This window comes from Carcharodon carcharias, chromosome 2, assembly GCF_017639515.1.
Source record: "Carcharodon carcharias isolate sCarCar2 chromosome 2, sCarCar2.pri, whole genome shotgun sequence".
In the NCBI taxonomy this organism is placed as follows: Eukaryota; Metazoa; Chordata; class Chondrichthyes; order Lamniformes; family Lamnidae; genus Carcharodon; species Carcharodon carcharias.
The window spans coordinates 216,199,273-216,216,684 of record NC_054468.1 but is presented as its reverse complement, the minus strand read 5'-3'; the positions used below and the strand labels follow the sequence as shown (position 1 = coordinate 216,216,684).

The window sequence follows — 17,412 nt, the reverse complement described above, 5'->3', positions numbered from 1 at the left end:
CAGTGCAAGGAGAGCCATAAGGCTTTGCCCAAATAAGCAGAGCAGAGGCAAATATGTGCCTCCCCCTCCAAGTGCTTGCAAGTTCCTGGATTTAAAACAAGTCAAGAATATTAGCACTGTAAATCCCGAACATGCTTTTAAAAAGAACTCCGCATGGAGCCTCCTCATTCACTGAAAGGACTGTTTTTTTGTCAATTATTTGAATAGACTTTTTGTGCTTATGAGAAGCATGAAAGTGTAAGTCAAAGACTTCCAGAACTGTTTTGGGCCATGGCAGTGAAATGATTGAGTATGGTGAACTCTCCAGGCATTGCAAATATCAGGGTGTCTGGGCCAAGACCTCTGGGAGTCTGCGTCAAAAAACGGTGGAGTTACGTGGCAGGAATTTTCTGATCCTTTAGTATGAAAATGCCAATTTATAAAGTTAATGTATTCTGGATGGGAAATTTGAACTAGAGCCATCAACCGCACTTCCCTTGAAATAACTGCAGAAAGATATGGTTTGGCACTGAAAATCTATTAAGTTTCTTAAAATATCCATATATAAATCCTATCACCTGGATGCTGATATGGAGACCCCTCTCTCCTTGAATCTCATTGGTAATATTCCACAGCTCTTGAGTCAGAAGGTTAAAATCACACCAGGGCTTGAGCATGCAATCCAGGCTGACACTTCAGTGCCTTACTGAGAGAGTGCTGCCTTGTCAGCAGTGCTGTCTTCCAGATTCAACATTAAATTGAGGCCCCGTCTGCTATTCCAGGTTAAAGAAAATCCATGAGGTCCCCCCAGTGTTGGAGGAAAGTGAGGGAATAGTGGGGAGCAAAGCCGGAGGTGTCTGGGAGTGGGGGGTTGGCCGCAATTAAAAGTTGTTTGTTTTTTACTTGATCTATCATTAAAAACACAAATCATTTGGAGAAAAGCAGGGGAGTTCTGCCAGTGTCCAGGTTAACATGTTTCCCTCAAACAGCATCAGGGAAAACTGATTAACTGTGGCAAAGTTCTTCTTCCTCCTTCAAACAATTTTATGGGCTCAAAGTTGCCCTGAGCTTCAGACAGAAGTTAGCAGGTCCTGGATAGGGTACTGGCTGGAAATGGGCAGCACGTTTCATGTCGATATCTACAGTATTTGGTGTGGAATGGTTGGACAGACCTGCAACCACAATTCCCCACCGCAAGTTGCCAATCTCCAGCATGCTGCTTGGATGTCCCAGTGTGTGACACATTACCTAAAGGATGGTACAGGAACACCGTCACTACAGGCCTAGGAGCAAGCAATCTGCTTTTAAAGAAAATACTTCAAACCAAAACATGAGCAGAAATATTTACTCAATAAATGAGTTAATAAGTGCATAATATTTTGCATTCCTACATCTACACCCCCACAATAATGTACTTTGAGACACAAGCACTGTAAAATTTTGCTTACAGTTTAGGTCTTAGTTTCAGTTCCCTTGTCATAAATTAGTCCAGATCTTGCAGTCCCAACAGTGGTGAACCAGTTGAGGTTTGCCTGAAATGACTGCGGGGTAGCCCGAGCTGATGGTCCCACTGGGTCTCATCAGCATGTAAACTTCGGCTGATTGCAAATATTGGGGTAAATCCAGGGCAATGATTTATTTAAGGTTACGCCAAACAGGCACGGAGCTAGCTCAGGAGCACAGCCCTTTAAATCAACAGGCATGTCAAAACACTCTCAGCATTCCTGGCACCCACCCTATCCCTCTACCCCAGCTCTTCAGTGGAGAGCCAAGGAGGGGTGGGGAGTGGAGCCGGGGCCGGAGGTGTCAGGGTGGCCCGGGGGGTGGGGGGGGGGCCACAGTGATTGCAGTTTAACAGTTGTTCATTTTTTTGCTCTATAAAAACACTTAACTGTCATTGAACTGAAGACAGGCCTCAAGAGGCATGTCTTCAGCTCATGGTATTAAAGGATATGTGGCTTTGTTGGAATTGCGCCTTGACACTAGGCCTCCCTACCCACCGTGCAATGGATCCACGCTGCAGCAGGGAGAGCAAGTTCCTGCTGCAGCCAACAAAAGAGGTAGGCCCGTGGTTTTTAACGGTTAGTGGCATACACCTCTGCTTCGCTGCTGATCATAAGATCAGGGGCCATTTTTTTTTTAATGTTAAAAATAAAATATATGGCATTTATATTTAAAGAGTTTTTGGTTGAAGAGGTAGGGCTAGCACAAAAGAATGCTGAATATCTGTGTACACACACACCCCCATCACTAATTAAACACAGAAGACATTGAAAAATTGCAAAGCTGTGGGTGATTTAGAATGCTAAATCATGAGCAGGCAAGACGCCCCAATAGCGCAGCACATTGGTAAAGGCAGCAATTAGATCCTTCAGGCTGTAAACTTTCAATCTAGATCCATGAACTGGGCACTCAGGGAACACGTGGGGGAGGGGTGTCACCCAACATTAACTCTTTTGCGCTTTCTTGTAGCTGTTTTAAGCAGGGCAGTGGAAGAGGCTAGCCAGGTCTTTATTTGCCTGATCCTCTTTCTTCTTCAGAATGGCAGAGGGAGAGGTGATGAACCTGGGCAATGAGAGCTGAAAGAGAAAAGTCAGATGGAAGCAGAATGCTTGGGACCTGCGCAAATTGCACAGCACTATTGGGTACTGACCTTTTCATTGTCTTCTGTGTTCTCTGTTTGCCCGTCTCCCCAAAGCTTGGCATACAATTTCCAAATCTCAGCATCGTTGGTTACTTTTGAAGTCACCCTGCCAAAGAGCTCCCGCAGTTTTCCTGTCAATACCTTTGCGGAGTCCCCTTTGCAGTCGGCAATCCCTTCATTCACAGCTTGTACCAGAATTTTCAGAACCTGAAATGAGCACGAGAAGTGACTGTAATTTGTGCACATGCATTCTTTTTGGTCAACCTGGCCCAGCTGGTAAAACACTCTCGTCTGTGTGCCAGAAGGCTGTGGGTTTCAGCTCTGTACTAGAACTCGAGTGCGACAATAACTTAAAGCAACACCCCAGTGCAGTACAAAATGAATGAATGCTGCTCTTTGTATAGCGTTTTAAAAGAGAGTGGATGTTAAAGTGTCTTGGCCAACTTTCCTCCCTCAACTCTTTGAAAAGAAAAAACTGAACAGATTTCTGCGAGGGCAGTGATGGGAGCACATTTCGACTCAGTATTAATGAGGCAAAAAAATAATCATATCAAGATCCCTATGCACTTTAACAGGATATATGATTTTTTAATACAATTTCTCACTAAATATCCTCCTCTCTTCTCCTAAAGGCTTTGATCCCTCACTAGTCCCACAGTCACCAGTCACCTTCCAGTACCTCACCAGAGTGAACATTTCACCTGTATACGACCAGTTGGGTGAATGCTAGCAGCTAATTGAATCTCAGGGAGGATTGCAGCTATAGCCAACGTCCAGAGGCACCAGGGGAACCTTGGCCAATTTTCTCCTCCTTAGCCCAGAAGGGTGAAACCAACAGCTGCATCCCCTGCCACCACTCTGGTTGAGGTTACCCAATTCTGGTCTCCTGCACATTCCCAGTTTTAATCACTCCACCACTAGCGGCTGTGCCCTCAGGTGCCTGGGCCAAGGCTCTGGAATTAGCTTCCTAAAAATCTCCAGCTCTCTCTCCTTTTAGATTCTCCCTACAGCTACTTTTTTGACCAAGTATTTTGTGATTTGTCCTATTAGCTCACAGTTCATTATCAAAGTTTAGCCGATGACGTGCCTGTGAAGCGCCTTGTGATGTTTTACTTTGTTAAAGGTGTCATTGTTTTGCATTGAAACTGCATTGTTACTTACCATACAGTGGGAATGAAGCTTCCCTAATCACTATACCATAGTTATTCACTGAATAAAGATACAGCATTAACGTTTTCCTGGGAGTTTAAATCTAGCCGCATCATCGATAACATGGCTTTGAGACCAGGGTGGAGGTTAGCTCTCCTGGCCTCTGATAGCAACTCCATAAGGCCCAGGTGAGGAGTGTGATGGGATACTCACTACTTGTCTGGATGTGGCAGATACAACAGCACTCAACATCACCCAGGACCTTGAACTTGACTGACACCCACTCAATATCAGCTACAGTGTACATCCATAGGTGGGACTACATGCAACTAACCAAGATTACTTCAAAATCCACTGTGTCCTTTATAATCATGAAGGGCTGCACAGCAACGTCATGGGAATACCATCACCTGAACATTCTCCTCCAAGTCATAAACCACATTGATTTGGAAAGAGACCACTGTTCCTTCAGTGTTGCTGGGTGAGGGCATCACCACCACAAGGGCTGCAAAGGGTAATGGACCTGCATCCTGGGAATTTGCACAGGATAAGCCTTGTGGCCTACTATGACATAGCTATCCCAGGATCAATCTGTAATTTATATTTATAAACTATTGATCTCATTGTATTTAAAAGAGTGGAAGTTGATGAGGGCAATTCAGGGTTATTGAGAGGTTGAGGATAATTCACGGCTTTGAGAAACCACCACCTTCTCAGGGAAGCTAGGGAAGGGGAATAAATCCAGCGTCGTCCATATCCAGAGAACAAAATATACTTAAGTTCATTTCATAATTGTCAATAAAACTGCAAGCTGCTAAGAGTAAGCAACCTGCCTTCCAGTTCCAGATTTGTTTGAAAGATGCAATACTTGCAGACAGGATTAAACAAGGCTGTGATGCACCTTACACCTTTAGCATCTGGCTCGTTGTCCAGCCTCACAAATGAGAAACAGCCATTTCAGCAACATACTGGAAAGCCACGATTGTTTGTGGAATTCAATCCAAGCATGAATTACCCCCTTAAAGAGAGGGCAAACACAGGAACCAAACTGTAGCAAGGGAAATCTGTTAGACTGGAACTGGCTATAGGACTGGCTATACATCATTGCGCAGTACAGCAGAGAAAAATGTTACTACTGCACGCAAGTGATTTAATAAGTCTTGAGTTCAAACTGTTGATCTATAATGTTATCCAAACAAATACAAATGAGTCTTTGCATGTGGTTTTACTGTCCCCTGATGAGCAATATACAGGCAATTTTGGAACAATATGAACCAACACTGAAGAAACCACATGCAAAAAGCCACTAATTAATTCTAACTGGTGATCCAGACATATTAACCTTATAATGAGTAATTTTTTTCCCTAAAGCACAGAACAGCTGAGGCATTCACAGTCTACAAGACAACTAGCGAAGATTCCTGACTGTACCCATGTACAGGGCATAGTTAATGTCTTTAATATAAATAGTAATTATTGTCCAACAGGATGAACAGGTAACTAAAAACAATAAAATCTCAGTGTTAAAATGTCAAATAAGCTCATGAATTGACCAGTGAATAGATGCACCATGTGATGCGAACTACATCATATCATCTATCCCTGTGGTATCAAAAAAGGATCAGATGTGATGTTTTTGGTTTCAGAATCATCCCTCCACAACAAATAATCTTCCTCTCCATCCATTGAATTGGATATTCTGCATTTTTTGAATGATCTGATGACATTTTGTGCACTAACAGCATCTCACGATTTGATGATGAAGCCACACAAAGCGTCAAGCGGGGCAGAGTGCATATTTCCAATTTTTGTGAAGACTTTTTTTGCCATCAACCATCCACCTATTCCATTCTGTGCAAACATGATGCTTGAATGGCTTGTTGAGGTACACATCCAAAGATTGAACTACAGAAGTTAAATCCCCCCATCCCCGCCAATATAACTGCAAGCTGCCTCTTGACCATGTCCAACAATAATAATCTGCATTCTTTACAAAGGCCACAGGGACACTCATTCCGCATATTATCAACCCATAACTACATTCCATCCTCATCCTTCCACCTGTTATCATGGACGTGAAGAAAAACTCATGCAGAGAACCAGATGTTTGGCATGGTTTTATGGCTGAAAATTAGCATAGGCTTTAATTTCATTCTGTTGGCCATGCAGATTAGTGCCTCCATGAATCTTATCTTTACATGCCTTGTGGTTTTCACCAGAACAGTTTTTCAAATCTTCCCACTCCACGATTTGGCTGCTGGGCACACCGAAACTCATGGATGCTTCATACGTGTTGTCGATGTGACTTAATGGGTACTTGTGTTTTTGTCACTGTCTGATGATGAACCACTGGAAATTGGTAATTTTGGCACTAAGGTTTCTTGGTAATTTCTGAGCAATTTTGGTCTTCTGTCCCAACACTAGAAATTTTCGTTCCATGAAACGGCTACACCAACTAGCTGTTGGTCCGAAATCTTTGTTGGACTCGGTTTGATTTGGCCCACTTTAGTGCATATAGATGCACTGCATTTCTGGTGGTGATGTCACTATTCTGATGGTTTTCGAGGACCCATTGTGATACATGTTTCTCAAGATGAGGCCAGTGGCTGGTTCCTGTTGTGATGGCGCATTTGGTCTTGGGCATCTTCTTCAGAGCAGATTCCTTCTTCTTCCATTCTTGCACCAGTTTCTCACAAACATCAAGTCCCTCAATTATTGATGAGTTATTTAGCAAAAGTTATGACTTATAGCTTGGAAGCGCTTTGTACCTCATTCATTTTGCTGGAGGGCCCTTTCTGATCATAACTTGCAATGCCATGTGTGTTCTATTCTGTGTGGGCACGTCTTAAACTCCCAAACATCTTCTTCGCAACACAGTCCTTATCGCCTGCTTGATACCATGCACCAACTTACATTGTAAAGGTAAGTAAAACATGCATTTCTGGGGTGAAAAATTGAGGCTAACTACTAATGCGACTAAAGCGTTTCATGGCTGAAACGGGGGGAGGGGTCAACTTTTATGCCAAATGTATGCAAAAACAAGGTTTTAGGTGCCATAAAAATTGGGTCATCTTATATGCCAGGTCAACTTATATACCTCGATCTATGGCAGGCTGTCAAGGTCTTTCTCATGAGCAGAGTAAAAGAGATACATCATCATTCTCTGCTGTGCATCCTGTTTATATAATAAATATAAAGTTACTGGTAATAAAGAAAGGCTTTAGGATCAGACTCCCAGGTTTTCGAACAGGGATTTAAAAAAGTGATTAATGACCAATTTAATTTGATATTTAACTCTGACCAATTAACATTGCTTTGATCCTATGGCACTCTTTTGAAGAGGAGCAGGGGAGCTATCCCCAGTGTCCTAGCCAATAATTATCCCTCAATCAACAACACAAAAACAGATTTTCTGGTCATTTTCACATTGCTGCTTGTGGGAGCTTGCTGTGCACAAATTGGCTGCCATGTTTCCTACATTGCAGAACTGACTACAATTCAATAGTACTTCACCAGCTGTAAAGTGCTTTGAGAGATCCAGTGTTTGTGAAAAGTACCATACAAATGCAAGTCTGCCCAACCATTCCCCCCACACGCAGTCCTGGCTTTTTATTGTTCACAAGTGTTTCTCTCTAAATTAATTATTTCCCTCTTATCTCCTTAATTTGATTTCTCTACTTCTGAGAATTTACCTTTATACATCTACATGCGCAACTTTCCTAGTTCTGCAACAAACAGGTGCAAAAGTGGGTGTTATTTGCGGTTGAGTTAAAGGCATAGAGTTAGGACATTGTGTAGGGCTTGGGGACTCTGAGTTTTTGGTCTAAAATTCCACCAGGTGAAAAATACTGAAGTTGGTGTTTATATTGAAATAAAGTCTTGCATTTATACAGCCCAACCTCAGCACGGTCCAAAGCATTTTACAACCAATGTAGTGCTTTTGAACTGCAGTGTTTTAATATAGGAAACGGAGCAGCTAATTTTGCACATGCCACTTCCCCCAAACATTAATGTGATAATGGCCAGGTAATCTGGGTTTTTTTGATGATATTGGCTGAGGGATAAACAATAGGATAAGCATTGGGATAAGCAAATGGTTGAGGGATAAACAATAAACATCAGGGAGAACTCCTCTGCTCTTCTTCAAAATAGTGCCATTGGATATTTCACGTCCAACATCTAGTTTAAAAAATGCTATTCGCATTATCTCAACAAGAAAATTCTGCCCAAGAGATTCATCATGTGCAGTTTGGACCTTTCCCCCAGTGCTTTTCTCATGTTCCTGACTAGGCAACAGTTCCATAAGTATGCAGGGTCTCTAATCAACTAAAATCCGTGTGGTTCCTTCTCTGCCAGATATGGGTTAATGCATAACAATTAACTCTGAATGAACTCATGGCACCTCTAAGCTGATTGGACCTACCAGAGATGAAGTGGAGATTTCCACACATGCTCCCTTGCTATGAGCATGAGTGGAAGGCTCATCTGCTCCCCCTTCCCTGAATGGAATTTCCAGGTTTCTTGCATCCAATCGAAATCCTGGAAGAATCAGTTCCCACCACAAATTCTGGCCTTCCTGATATATCTGCTCTCCAGCCTCTCTGCTGCCCAGAACCTCGGAGCCAACACAATCTAATGGTAAATGTATGTTTCATGATTTCTTACAGTGCTCTGATCACACTAGCTGCATAATGGAAAGGGGCATTGGAAGAGGATGATGCATTCAAAGGCCACAAATAGCAAGGGAGAATCGTTTACCACGATCAGTCATGTAGGGTTTTATTGATGAGAGCCATTTCGGTACTATGGCAGGGGTGGAAACCTGATTGAAGACGGAGACTTCTTCTCAATATTGTTCACACTGTTCCAATTAGACTGAATCTAGACATCCGATAATGGAGAAAATGACAGTTTTTGAGAAGACTATCACCAAGATGAATATCTTTGCAACATGGCTGCAAAAAGGAAATTGGATAAGCAGCAGAACAGAGAAAATTTGCAAGGGCTATGAGGAAAGAACAGGGTAATGAGACTAGCTGAGGTGCTCTTGCAGAGAGGAACCCATGTAACAATGAGTTTTGTTTAAAGCAATACATTAAAACAATGACAGCCTTTTTGCGACTGACACTGTCATTGAATGAGACTGTTAAGGTTAACTGTCTCTTGACAGTTTTCCTCTAGACAATTGAAAATCCAGCTCCTTTGTTTCTTTCAAACTGAAGTGTGGGTCAAAGCAATCTGTGGTGACAAACTGTGAATGATGCTAAGAACATAGTCCTCTGAAAAAGTGATCCCGGGTCTTCAGGTTATCACCTTTTTGCCGAGGGAAGTTTCTCAACAGGAACTACAAGAAAACTGGCAAAGGAAAGTGGCTTCTGCCAGCATAAGCAGACAATCTTCCTGTACAAGCAGTATCAGCATTACTCACCTAAACAGAACTTGCCCAAAACCTGGGGAGGTTGCCAGAGTGCAAAAAAGTCACAGAACGACCAGAATGTTTAGAGCGCACAAGGCAGCCCCCAACTCTCTGCAAGAGCAACTCAGCTAGTCTCACTCCCCCGCCCTTTCCCTGTAACCCTTGCAAATTTTCTCTTTAGATGCCTATCCAATTCCCTTATTACAGCCACAATTCAATCTACTTCCAACAGGCTTCTTGGGCAATGAAAATTATTTTAGAACAAGGGAGCACGTGCAAATAATAGTTGATTCTGCTCATATACCTGCACTGGATTCGAAAACGATGGTCTTAAAATGAAAAAGGGTGTTTTCCTCTTGATCAAATAAGTAAAAGTTAACAACTGTCTTCCTGTTTCATGGTAGTGGGTGAGTGGTATGCAGCTGCTGCTTAACAAATATTTTGTTATGCCTCACGCACAATGTCCTTTTGTTATTCCATTAGGTTACTTATCCGCTTACTTATTAATCACTTATTAAATTGCAAAATTATTCATGCTGCAGCTAGTTTTGGCCAATTACCCAAGCTCTTGATTATACACTAATAGATTTGTTATTAAACGTGCTGATAGATCCTTATTCATTGTATAAAACCGCATTTCACCACTGTTCCGTTTGGACAGCCAACTCACTTTTCAAAACTAAACTATTCTGATGAACAGAAACACTCCTGGGGTTTCTTCTATTTCTTTTTGATGTTTTTGAATATTTGGTGGTTGCACAGCTGCTACCACTCATTGTCTTGGTGCTCACGTGGAAAATAGCCACATTGGTGAGATACCAAAGAGTGTCCAGTGCTTGCGCAGCATTTATCCTATAAAGGATCAACACAGTAGCTGCAGAAGAGAAGGGGTGAACACAGTCAAAATAAAGCATTCTCCTTATGTGATTTCAAAATACTGTAGAAAGGGTGAGCCTCAGGGTAAAAAGATGCAGTGTTAGGAATGGTGAAAACTTAAATCGCGAGATCCCAGACTTGCACTGCTCCATGCTCCATCCAAAGTGGTAAAGGTGGCAGAGCAACTTTATCAGCACGTGCATAGTGTTCTCTATGAAAATGTGCTATAAGGGCACGGCTCATTTTTAATAACATTTTTTCATAACATTTTCTTTCCAAGCATTACATTTTAATTAAAAAGTATTTAGAATATTAGTACTTGTAACAAAATAGTCTACAAACACACTGGAATTTCTGACCAAAAAACACAATCACTGTTCCCAGTATCCTGGAACGTCAGATCCTGATAAAAGCAAGCTCGGACTTTTCTCTGAGCAATAGGCTTAGCATTGCTGCTCTCTCCCATTTAGAAGCCAAATTCTTCAAAAGTATTCAATAGAAAGAAATACAATTAGGATTTCTTCAATTTCTCATTGATGTTTTTGAATATTTGTCAGAAACATCAACTTCCAGCAATGTGAAGGAGATGGATCAATGCACAATGCCTCGGAAATTTAACACTCACCATTAAAAAGGGAGGAAACTTTGCTGAAACTAGTTTATAAAAAGGATATTGCTATCACTGAAATTGTTTTGATTGCCTGAAGGGGTTGAGAGCATTTTTTCTCTTACTAGCCCTGGGTTTTTTCACTGTTCTTTTGGGTAGGTGGTGCGTACTCATGTCACCATGCTCCAGCCATCATGGTGTTGGGAAGGCTCTTTCCCTGCTATCTATTTCGTATAAGATCCTGCTTAAAATAGCCATTGGAGACAGGTGACCATGGATTTTACTGAACCTCAGGTTAATCTTCTGTCCTAAACTGCGGGCATACAATATAAAACACAGGTTCACACCTATGATATCCCATACAGTGAGCTCCTGATGTTCAGGTCATCAGCAAGAAGCATCAAGTGGCGATAGCCAGGTGCTTCCTTAGCAGGAAAGGGAGGCTGAGCCCCACCTTGTACTGGCTGGACTAAGAACACATTGTCAGGAGGTCATTTCCTGCAAGCCTACACCCTCAACTGGGGAATAATGTCTGCAGTACCGGAAAACATCAAAAACTTGGGACAAACTTATAATTGAACATTTCCCTCACCAGCAAACTTTATAACATTACCAGGATAAAACCTGAGGGGATGGAGTTAAGTTCCTTTGTGTCAATAGTTTTCGAACTTTTCAATGTTGGAAGCCTGTTGTTGGTAATGACACATTCCTGATTTCAGTTGAGGGATGAATGTTGGCTAGGGCACCCAGGGAACTCCCTGCTCTTCTTTAAATAGCGCCTTGGGGTCTTTTACATTCTGCAGAAGTTGAATGACTCATGCAAAAGACAGCACCTCTGAAACGCCTTAGTGGTGTCAATACTGGATTAAACGTTGAATGTATAAGCAAGGCTTGAACACGCAGAGGTGAGAATGCTACCACTGAACCAGGCTGGTTCTTCATAGACATAATCCCAGGAACATCCTGTTCTAACTTTTACAAAATTGTGACAAAGTAAAACAATCATTACAGAAAATGGTAGCTGCAGTCTCCACCGTGTTTGTGTGAAACACGTTTTGCCTGGTGGCTGGTAGAATGTTTGGCAAGACTTATGGCAGTCTACTGGAAATGATCTATGCTATTCAAAAGGGTTGCATCACCAAAACAGCCAGTAAATAACATGCTGTTAATAACTGATTTCTTCTGATTCATACTATAGGTGAAAGTTGTAGATTTCCATGTTCTATAATAATATAGATTTACACTGATTTAATAGGCAGCCACATCTGTTGGCCCAGTATAGCGAGTATGATCTAATAGAATTATTAAGAGAAAAAACAATAAATTAGCAATATCATTAGTTAAGAGTTTAAACTACTTCTCACTTATATGTAGGTAAAATTAAAATTTAAACATACATAGGTAATACTTTGGAACTGAAGCGGCGACGTTGTCATGGTTACCAGAGCTTTCTACTTTGACTCGAAAGCCACATTTAAATATTTCTTAGCAGACTACGTAATAAAAGAAAGTCGCTTGGTAGCAGAGAACTTGAATATTGCTGAAGAGAGAGATATGTTGCCGAAGCATTTCATTTTGCACTCATCAGGGCAAGCACAAGAATGCCAAATTTCAAACGATCACAACAATTTATACTACAGGAGAAAAGGGTGCTGATAGAGTTGACTTGCCAACCAGACTGGCTGAGGTGTTGCCATGGAGAACGCACAGGGAACTTCAGGCTCCCCATGTTCTCAGGTAACTGAAAAAAGGTGCAAAGCTTGAACACATTCCTTTTGTTTGCTGATAACGGGTCCCTGCATATGAATGTATAATCACTTCTAGCAAATGTAAATGAGTTACGTTACAAGCATGACTGATTATCTTAAACTGGTTGTTAATGTAGCGATTAGCACATTCAGGATTATTCAACAAGTGCTGCCCAGTTGTGGAATCACATCTAACAGCAGATATTTTGTTTTGAGCTTTGAAAGTGCAGGCTGGTTGAATATGGCCTGCACCCTGCCTGTTATGAACTGAAGGTTAAGGCTGTTCGATTTGATCAGCCAATCATTGGGACATATGGCCTATGTACCTGGCATTGCACCAGCACTGAAATTTATACAAGATGCTGCTCTTGTGGTAGGTGGACCTTCTTTTTGGACTGACGCAGCATTCGGTTAGTGGAAAATACCACTCGTGTAGCCACTACATTGTGGCACCATGAAAGAGCTTACTTAGCCTGTTGTACAATTTTTGAGATATTTTACCTTTCTAGGTTAATCCTGAGTGTGCTAATAGCTACACTAATAATTAAAGATAATCAGTCAAGTTCGTAATATGGCACATTTGCACTTTCTAGAAGTGACATACATTCATTCGGAGGGACCTGTTCTTTGCAAACACAAGGAATATGCTTGTCCTGATGAGTACAAGGCAAAAAGCTTCAGCAATGTGTCCATCCTTTCAGCAACAATTAAAGAAACAGCACTTTCTGAGTTGGTTTAGCATTGTGATAATTATGGAGAAAGGGTGATAAAATGGGGATGGTCATCTTAACACTCGGTGCACCTTAATGAGGTGCAAACTAATGAATAAGCACAGCTCTTTCTGCCCAAAAATAAATCTAGCATTTAAAATGCCACGTCTGACAACTTTCAGATTGACAATAACGCAAATGAGGATTCTGGCCGACAGAAGGGACTACCAATTTTAAACGCGGGCTTTTTAAGTGGTGGGACTGTATTCTCAAACAGGTACAATTCGGTATTAATAAGCTAGAAAATCAATAGATACAGAAACTGATGACAGACGTTAATCTGCTGACAATGGGGACTCAATTTTGAAACTTGCAAGCTCGCCTTGCCAAAATCCAAGCCTCAGAAAAGCATGTCCAACTGCAACAATGTGACATTTCCATTTCCCACATCAGGCGTCCTTATTGGTTCTAAGTGGAATTGCCAATTTAATGTCAATTAGTGCCTAATTATGAGCAATTTTTACTGTTAACTGGTGCCCATTAGGAATTGGGCTGAGACTGCCTCAACTAATTTCCCCAAGGACACTTGCAGCCAGCAAAGAAAGGAAACTTTAATCCACCAGTCTGGGCTGCACTCCAGACCCCAGGCTCCTGAGCTGAAAGGACAGCATGCTACCACACTGTGCCATATAGTATTCCTTTTTATTTAATCCACTCTGCTGGCAGAAGCTAGTAAAACATCCCCTACAAGATAATGGCAATTTATCAACTTTCCTATTCAGCTCACAAATTAGTCATGAAAAGAACGCTCAAAAATGAAAATAAAAAGCCTCAAAGGTTTTTGCAGATTTTATGATGGACGTTTAACTAAATGAATCACAGATTAGTCATTGTCTGCGATTAGGCAAGGCTTTTACAAACTTGCATCAGCACCAAGGAGTCAAAACGACTGCTCCCACACTATTACTGTACTTTTCAGCTCTTTAGTGATCGCAACCAAATAATCAACAGACAAGGACCAAATCATTTTTAACAAATAACATGGAAGAATAAAGAGTTTTATTGTGAGCTCGACTATGGTATAGTTTCAGAATACTTTTCCCCTTCTTGGTCCCTCTCAGTGCCGTACATTCTTCTCTAGAACTGGCAAGCCAATGGCACTTGGGAGCCAACTGGCAGAAGATTGGCGTGCATTGATTATTAATTCCTCTCACTCCCTGGCAGGAAGTATCTCACTTTTAATTCACCCCTCTATCCCCAACAGCCTGGCTTCTAAAATCCAGTTTCTCACTATTTGGGAAACCACAGACACAAATTCGACTCTAGCCACCCCATCGAGAAGCAAATTTCTGCAATGAGGTCTACATCACCAGATGGCCTAGAGCAAAATAATCTGGACAGAGGAACATGCAGGGTGCATACAAACTGTACTGGTAGTGAAGCAACAATCCCATCTCCACAAGTGCACAAAAGATGTCCAATAGGTCAATCATGGCTGGTAATAGAAGGCAATATAAAAGAATAACGATGGTTAAAATATCTTGTGTATTCAGGTCACAAACATGCATGTTGCGAGTCTGGAATTTAATTTTAAAAAATTTGTTCTTGGGGTGTAGGCATTGACAGTAAAGCTGGCATTTGTCATCCATCCCTGTGTAGTTTGCTGTGCCACTTCACAGGGCAGTTAAGAATGAATCATATTGGCGTGGAAGTGGAGTCACATATCAGCAAGACCAGGCAAGGAGGGCAAGTTTCCTTCACGAAAGGATATTAATGAGCCGGCTGGGTTTAATGACAATCTAATATCCTCATGGTCACTTTTGTACAGATCAGATTTTTATTTTGGATTTGTTGGTGAACTGACTGATGTACTTAATCTCAGCAAACTAATCCATCATTCACATTCACTTGAGAACATACATACCATCCAAAACGCCACCAAACGTTGTTTAAAAAAGTTGACAGTGTTCTCAAAAAGCCATGATTCAAGACAGGCCCTACTTATAAACTTTGATCATCAAAAGCAATACACAGCATGTCCTTCTTCATCCAAATTCGCTCACAAGTCCAGGATTATCCTGGATCTTGATGTAGAGAGCTAACCATCCTCGCAACCCCCATTCTCTATTTCCCCTATTTTCAGAGATACAACCGATATGGAAAGATAGTGGTAATGTCACTGGACTAGTAATCCAGAGGCCTGGGGATACGGGTTCAAATCCCACCATGGCAGATGGTGGAAATTAAATTCAACTAGTGAAAGCTAGCCTCAATAATGGTGACCATAAAGCCGTCAACGATCGTTGTAAAAAAATCATCTGGTTCACTAATGTCCTTAAGGGAAAGGAATCTGACGTCCTTACCTGGTCTGGCCTACATGTGACTCCAGACCCACAGCAATGTTGTTGACTCCTAATTTCCCTCTGAAATGACTTAGCAAGCTACTCAGTTCAAAGCCAATTAGGGATGGGCAATAAATGTTGGCCTTGCCAGCGACTCTCACACCCCATGAAAGAATAAAGAAAAAAAAACACTTGATTGCTTCAGATGCCTCCGCCTCCTCTGTCCTGTATATTTTTCTGCTGAATTAGGTTCAAATGAATTGTACAAACAGAAACCTTTCTTGAAGTATTAGAATGAGGATCTTGCACACAAGTTATATGACTGAATTTGCAGAGTTCGACATCAGGATCCATTTTGATCAACATCTTTAAATTTCGCGCCCTATGTCTTTTAAGCACTGGGCGAAGAGATTGGTGGGGGGGGCGGGGGGCAGGGAATTAACTTGGAACAAGTTACTGAGTGCACTGTGTACTGAAGCGGAGCAGCAGAAGAGGTGCAGTCACTGGCTGAGAGTAATCCAGTTTCAAATGGACATGTTGAACTCGGCTCCTTCAAACTGTCTGGTTCAGAAAAGGCCTAAACAAGTGTCAGCTGAGCTCAGCTGGTAGCACTCTCACTGCTGAGTCAGAAGGTCACGGGTTCAAGGAACCCTCCAAAATTTGAGGCAATGAAAAGATTGTCACCACAGACAGTGCTGCATTGTTGATGGTTAAACTGATGTCCCATTGTTCCAACATATATTACATTTCCCATAGCCCGATTTGAAAAAACTGTTAGTTGAATTGGGTTTCTTGGGAAATATTTCAGAGCAAAATTAACAGAAACCTGAACAAAAGTGGATTAGCAAAAGCTAAGTGCAGATTTGGTAAAGAAAAATCTTGTTTAACTAATTTGATTGAGTTTTTTTTTTCAATGAGGTAACAAAGAGAGGGTTCATGAAGGTAATGTGATGTGGCGTATATGGACTTCTAAAAGACATCTCAAAAAGTGCCACATAATATGCTTGTCAGCAAAGTTGCGGCCTATGGAATAAAAGTAACAGCAGTGGCATGGACACAAAGTTGGCTGAGTGACAACCGAGGAAACTGGTAAATGGCTATTTTTCAGGGTGGAGGAATGTATATAGCGGTGTTGCCCATGGTCAGTACTGGGACCGCTGCTTTTCTTGGTGTATATATTAATGATATAGACTTGGGCATACAGGGCACAACTTCAAAATTTGATGATACAAAATTGGGAAGTTTAGTGAATAGTGAGGAGGGTAGTGATAGACTGAAAGAGGACATAACATGCCGGTGAAAAGGGCAGACATGTGGAAGGTGAAACTGGCAGGGGGAACAAGGAGAGGCAACATGAAATAAAGGATAAAATTCTAAAAGGGATGCTGGGACAGAAAGACCTGGTGTATATACACACACAAACTGTCCAAGGTATCAAGGCAGGTTGAGAAAGAGGCTAAAAATTGCATATGAGATCCTAGGTTTTATAAATAGAGGCATAGAGTATAAAAGCAAGAACGTTATGTTGTATCTTTATAAAACACTAGTTCAGCCTCGATTGGTGTACATTTCCGTGCATCAAACTTTAGAAAAGATGTGAAAGTTTTAGAGAGGTTGCAGAAAAGATTTGAGAATGGTTCCAGGGCTGAGGGGCCAACGCAGATAGGTTGGAGAAGCTGAGATTGTTCTTAGAGAAGAACAAGGTTAAGAGGAGATTTGATAGAGGTGTTCAAAATTATGAGGGGTCTGGAGAAGAGGAGAGAGTGAAGCTGTACCAATTGTTGGAAGGGTTGAGAACTAGAATAAAAGAATAAAAAAGAAACATATTATCTAAATAGTGAGAGACTGCAGAGCTCTGAGATTCAGAGGGATCTGGGTGTCCTAGTGCATGAATCACAAAAGGCTAGTATGCAGGTACAGCAAGTAATTAGGAAAACAAGT

General features: G+C 41.6%; 1 protein-coding gene across 1 annotated transcript in view; it reads right to left on the bottom strand.

Moving 5' to 3' along the window:
• ttc27 (tetratricopeptide repeat domain 27) overlaps nucleotides 1-17,412 on the bottom strand; it is a 243,222-nt gene that overhangs the window by 17,535 nt on the left and 208,275 nt on the right. The window contains exon 19 of the mRNA XM_041207509.1: nucleotides 2,633-2,830. Within this exon, the coding sequence (XP_041063443.1) occupies nucleotides 2,633-2,830 (198 nt within the window). The remainder of the gene's footprint in view (nucleotides 1-2,632; nucleotides 2,831-17,412) is intronic.